At 43.2% G+C, this 6667-nt stretch overlaps 1 protein-coding gene across 1 annotated transcript in view; it reads right to left on the bottom strand.

The window, feature by feature from the left end:
* Positions 1–607: 607 nt before the first annotated feature.
* LOC145406832 (NADH-quinone oxidoreductase subunit B-like) overlaps positions 608–6667 on the bottom strand; it is a 49034-nt gene continuing 42974 nt past the window's right edge. The window contains exon 4 of the mRNA XM_080277932.1: positions 608–1178. Coding sequence (XP_080134058.1) covers positions 957–1178 — 222 coding nt within the window. The 3' untranslated portion in view covers positions 608–956. The remainder of the gene's footprint in view (positions 1179–6667) is intronic.

Below are 6667 nucleotides of genomic sequence, written 5' to 3'. Positions count from 1 at the left end.
GACAACAGTTGGTTAAAAGACAGGACAAGGTTAAAGGTTTAGCCTCTGACTGCTTGTGGGACATGGGTGTTGTACTCTCTCAGTACTCCTTGTTGGTTATACGTTTCATGAAGACAGTAAAAGAGTAGAGGGGTCACCTACAAGATTTTATTCATAAATTATAGCCATATGTTCTTGGCAGGTGGTGGCAACCATCATCCACTCACGTGGTGTAGTGACACCCACTTTTTCCTTAGGCCTAACTTTTATCATACTTTTTCTTGTCTCCCCTCCTCTCTTCCTATTTTTCCCATGTTTCCTGTCATTTTTTTTTTTTTTTTACTCATTTTCCCTTTCCGGTGCCTTTACAATGCTGGGTGGTAACCATATAACCAATCCATACATGTTCCCTAGGTGTCAACAAGTGGGCTAGTGGAGGGTTAGTTCCTCTCCCTGTAAAACAACTAACTCAAAGACAAACAGCCAGCCCTTACTGGATTACGGTGTCTAGCTACAGACAGATAGATAGATGGAATTAGGACCATCCTTGTAATCTGAATACTGTACAAATTTCATCCACCCCATAACACACAAAAGAAATGGTTAATCAAAATCTCTTGTTTTCATGGGTAAATGTATTTATTTACAGTGTTGACATTCCTCTGACATGCTAACAAACTAACCAAATAAATTTACCAGGTATGACAAAACAGCCATTGGAAAGGTAACCGAGATACTGTAAGGTTTTACACAAATGCTATAAGCTTTACAATGAGTCAAGACCATTACTCTGGTATTATAAACATACACATTTATTACAGTTCAAGATACTGGCAAATATAATAACAAAATACATTCTGAAAAGATATACTGCACCTCAATTTACCTTACAATGGCTGTCATTTTACAAAGCTATCTGTTAGCATTCTAACAAAACTGAGTTCATAAATTATTTTATGTGTAAATATCCAGTTGCCCTACTTTCTGTACCACATCTGGAGGGTCTTCATCTTCTTGACCTTGCGCTGGAGCTGGAGAAGGGAGTAGAGAAGAGCCTCGGCTGTCGGGGGACACCCTGGAACATAGAGGTCCACCGGGAGGATGCGATCACACCCACGTACCACTGAGTATGAATAATGGTAGTATCCACCACCATTGGCACATGAACCCATTGAGATAACCCACCGTGGTTCAGGCATCTGTCAAACAAACACTAGTTATCTGTCTTTCCTTAATAAACATACAATCATGGCCTACATAAATTTTAACAACTGTAAGGGTGCTATATGGTTGTTAAAAGCCCACTATTAAGTGAACAGTTGCATAATAAGCACGTAAAACAACAGGAATAGCTTTGTAGTGATGCCAAAAGAACTGGAAGTCATTTTTTCTTCAGTGCAATAATATGTTAAGATCTGTAAATGCATTTTTACCACGAAGCAACAGAGGGAGAAATTAAAAGTACAGTAGCACATTATTTCTCCTGTTAGGCATGTCAGTTATACTTCATAAACAATTAGAGACTACAAAGACACCAAAGTGATGGAAAACTTAGAAATTTTGCCTTGGCAAAATTAGCCTTGCCCATAGGCCATATCAAACAGTTTTAAAACAGAATACCATACCTGTAGTAAGTACCGGTACATATATATTATGCTCCTAACTTTTTCACCTGTACTGAAAACTTCATAATTCAATTTTGGCTACCATACTGAATGCCTGTGATTACAAGTAGATGGTAAAGTCGGGCACAATGATAGGGTTTATGAGAAAATTCATGCAAATTACTTCATGGGTATACAGCTCTGAAGCCACAAGGTTCTTTTCTTATTTCACTGATATTACAGTTGTACCTGAGGGCTGCCACTACTCATTTGATACAGTGTTAAAGTCACATGAGTCTACACTGAGTGGCAAGCTTAACCCCTTAACCGCAGGGTGTCAATTTCGTGACGCTCGGGCACAATGGATCATACCGCAGGGCGTCACTTTTGTGATTCTGTGTTATTTTGAATTATCCCTGGCTTTCAAGTGGTGGCTTGTATCATCTATCAGTACTGCCAATGTCCAACACTAGTCAGCACTCCAAATCTCATCTGTACTCCCATCCATTGTTGACATTTTAGCGATTTTCCCCCGTTCCTGACTCCTCTCCCTACCTCCCCACCATTACCCTGTCCTCTCACCTCCCCGGCCGTGCTGCGCTAAGCAAATCTTCCCCGGATTTTTCCACAGATTTCATCCATTGAAATAGGCCCTATGCCCTATACTTATACAAAATAATATATACCAAAAAAAAAATAAGGTAAGTGATAGTGGTATACACCAGAAATTGGGTAATTATCACCTGACAACACCTCACATGCATTCATTCACTACATTACCACGGTAATTTCCCCTTTGAATTATGCCTTGTAATCTATTTCTGTAATAAAAATATATATCAGAAAGGAAGGGAGAAGCCTAAGTGACATTTACATTCACCTGGAACTACCTATTTCTTTATGTATTGCTGAGATTTTCTACCAATAATTTATTAGCATGTAAGTTAGCAGCTGTCATCCCCACTGTCACTGTCAACCCTTGCCTTCTCAGATAAGCCGCGGCATTTAGTTCCTTGTTCTGCGCTGTGGTCAAAACATGTCGCACTCGCGCCCCGCCATTTCTGCCGCTTCTGCGACCATTGCAAAGGGCCCCGTGACCTCTACACCCAGAAAAACTCGTGAGGGAAGCAGGAAAGGACTAAGTGACTCTGCAGTGGAACGTGAACTAGTGGAATTAGCAATGGTGATGATGGATAGTGATTTTGACCCTTCGGGGGATTCGTGTGATGAGCCGGGTGAGGAAATCGTGCCAAAAAGTACTAGTACGAGTGCTTCAGTGTCCAAAGTTATCCCTAGCTCCAAGGGAAAGGAGCTGTTAATGCAGCAAGGGAAGGAATTTGGGAAGGGAGTGAAAAGGCAGTGTGTTAGCCCCGGAACAATGGCCCCGTGTGACCCAGCCCGCCATGAGTCCTGAGTTGATTCACCTCCCCTTTCCCCAAGCCCCACTTCACTCATTTCTTCCTCTTCTTCTGCTAAATTATCTCCGGAGTCTTCGTCGTCAGAGTCACCACCAGCATCGACAGTGAAGGCAGGCCATAGAGGAAGAGGTAAATCCCTGACCCGTAAAAGTAGAGATGCTAGTAGAGTAAGGGCTGTTAGTGCTGTATGGCAACCCAGGGTCAATGCGAGTGACCTTGAACGTGGTAAATCTCCCTCACAGCCACCCACCACCCTCACCCACCCTACACCGCCACGACAGGGAGTCCTGGACGCCTTCGCGTGGACAGAAGGGTCCGATTTTGTCCCAGAACATCTAGATTTTGACGAGAGTTCCTCAGGAGTACAGCCTGCCTTCACTCTTGACGAGGATGCTGAATGTGTGGACTTCCTTTTGGCCTTCCTAGATGATGAAGTCATGCAGCACATATGTGATGAGACCAACAGGTATGAATCACAAAGTGGTACAGGTGCAGCCAAGATGCAACAGTGGTCCATGCTGGGAGTGCAGGAGCTGTATGTGTTCTTCGCCCTCATGCTTCTCATGCCACACTCAAAGAAGCATGAGTTGGAAGAATACTGGACCATGGACCCCTTACTACCCTCACCCACCTTCAATAAGTACATGGCCAGAGATCGCTTCCGGAACATCATGGGAAACCTGCACTTTGCCGACAACGATGTACCTTCCCAAACCGACCCACTCTGGAAGATCCGGGAGATTCTGAGCAGAATGAAGGATAAGTTTATGACATTCTTCCACCACTTTCAGAAGGTTGTCATTGACGAATCCTTGGTTTTGTTCAGAGGACGTCTTAGGTTTGTGCAGTACATTCCAAGCAAACGCCATCGCTTTGGAATCAAGTTCTTTGTACTGTGCGACTGTAAGACTGGGTACATCCTTGACTTCGTCATTTATTCAGCCAGCACTGTCGATCTGGATAAAACACACCCCCTTGGCTTCTCAGGCTGTGTAGTGAAAGTGCTCCTTGAAAAGTATTTTGGTGGGAATCATGTGCTGTGTACAGACAACTATTATACAGCACCGAAACTTGCCAAATACCTTTCAGAGCACGGCATCGGCTCCTGCGGCACTGTCAAGAGTAATTGTGCCCAATTCCCTTATTTCCCAGAGGCAGGAACCTCGCAGTGAGGAGACGTGCACCTACGCAAGTCTGATAAGATGCTGGCAATACGGTGGCATGACAAGAGGGTCGTGCACATGCTCACCACCATACATAAGGGGGAAATGACAGACAGTGGGAAGGTCGACCGTAGGACAGGCGAACCTGTGAGGAAACCTGATGCTGTGTTAGACTACAATATCAACATGCGGCTGGTGGACAAGTCCGACATGATGATTGGTGAGATCGACTGCCTCAGGAAGAATACTAGGTGGTACAGGAAAGTTTTTCTGCATCTCATAGACATGACGATGCTGAACGCCTTCATCCTGTACAAGATGAAGGTCAAGCCACCCAAGTCCTTCTCCCTGAGGTTGTTCGCCAGAACTTGTGTTCAGCAGCTGCTGGAAAGATATGGTAGGGTGACAGCAGCAACTCCAAGGCACCATCCAGTAACACTTCCTGACAGACTTGAGCAGAGGGCGTACATGGATTGGCACAGACTGGTGCAAATGCCTGCCACAGGCAAGAGGAAGGCTGCGATCCGCAGGTGCCAGGTGTGTGCACATACCACCCGACGCACACCTGAGCACAAACGCACCTCTTGGCAGTGCGCTGAGTGCCAGGTTCCCCTCTGTGTTACCTGCTTCTTTGATTACCACAGCCAGAAGCAGTTCTAAAAGTGCAAGTGGGAAAGGAATGTAATGTGAAAATAATGTGTAAATAGCAAGTGAAAGCAATGGATGTTCAGTACATATGATTGAACAGTGTAATATAGTTTTACCTTACTGAAAGTGACAGTGAATAACATAGTGTAAGTAAAACAGAAGTGTAAATATTGAAAATACAATAGAAAATGTAAATAGTAATGTAAGTAAGTAGTAATATAAGAATATGAGTACAAATACTTGATGTTATAACAGTGAAAGTGAATCCGTGGCTCTCTACATATTTTACTGAATGAAAAATTGAATGACTTCAGTGACAATAAACTAATACTACTGAAGGAAACTTATGGATAAAGACTCCAGATATATATATGTGTTACATAGTAATAGAAATATAAAGTGTGAGGGGTTTTATGAATAAAAAATGACAGAATACCAACAGTGAACTAGCGCAAGTGGGAAGGTCATACGCGCTCGTAATTTTCATTGCTTTCACAGTGGGTATTTTTTGGAGTACTGTATGGATCCCAAACTACTTGATAATCATAGAGTAGTGTTTATAGTGTTTTCCCAAACTACTTGATAATCATAGAGTAGTGTTTATAGTGTTAATATCTGGCTGTGGTAATCGTATTAAAGGTTGTCGGGAAGTGTAAAGTGGAGACTTCGTTACCCAACTTCAGAGGTCTCCACAAGTCCTACGGTAATCGACGAAGGCTCAACAAACATCCCAGGAGAAAGCTGAAGGTATGTGCCATAAGCAAATGTAATTTTAATATTCTAGGACTAATAACTGATTTTTGGCAAATATTTTTTGAGAGTCTGTCGGAGCCCGAATAACTCCGCGGGACACGCAAAACATGCCCGCGGTGTAAGGGTTAATGGTTTCTTGTAGCCCAGGAAACCATTTACTGCACTGAGTAGTGACCACATAACCAAAGGCACATTTGGTGGTCTAGTGGGTGCACTTCAATTAGATATGGTCCATAAAACTTTGCATCCAAGGGATGATTGGGGTTTATTGCTCACACAATGTCACTCAGGGATGGGCAACTGGTCACAACTGAGTACTCTATCACTAGGCTCCTATGTGCTTTATGAGGCATAAAAAGCACTGGATGATAGACAGACATTTTTGCCAGTAACACTTCCCAATACTCAGGAGTGTGCACAGGTAAGTATTAAGGTCTGTACTATTAAAAAACAAAAGTTCTGGCATTCGAACGGTGATGTTCAGACATCAGACTTAGCGCCAATCAATCTTACTATTAAAAAAAATCTACACTGTCAGCCTTGGCAAAACCCAGTTCACACATCTGAATGCCATGATAGTTGATCAACTGGGTAGGAATATGTTTCCGCAAGCACTAACAGTGTACAGATTTGGAACATTTCTTCTTTTTCTTAAGCCAACACATAATTAACCCATGCTATGCCATTATTTTTTACGCAAGAAATATGCATATACAGTAGACCATCGCCATATCGAACTGTAATGCTAGATGAAAAAGGCCCGACTCCTCGGTCCTAGAACACCTAACGTGTAGCGGGGTCCTCTTTCGAGACCGGGGCTTAGTGCAATAAAGAGAGGTAGGACACAAAAACTCCAGGCAATAACCTTTACACGTATATTACCACAGTCAGACACAGGACAAAAACAGCAGATATTACAACACAGTATGTGACAGAAAATAAAACCTTAACTAGGATATTAGTATCTCGCAGGATACTGGCTTAACAGACACTGATGCCAACACTATAGTGCACAAGTGTACAGGGAATACAGGATCGCGGTGCGCGTGGAAGCACGGAAGTGAGTCTCACGGGGGGAGGGGGGGGGGGACGCGCGGAGGGT

Source organism: Coenobita brevimanus, chromosome 71 (genome assembly GCF_032717465.1).
Source record: "Coenobita brevimanus isolate Jiangsu-jjx chromosome 71, ASM3271746v2, whole genome shotgun sequence".
Taxonomy (NCBI): domain Eukaryota; kingdom Metazoa; phylum Arthropoda; class Malacostraca; order Decapoda; family Coenobitidae; genus Coenobita; species Coenobita brevimanus.
Note: the sequence above shows the minus strand (reverse complement) of the source record. Positions and strands in the feature narration are given on the sequence as shown.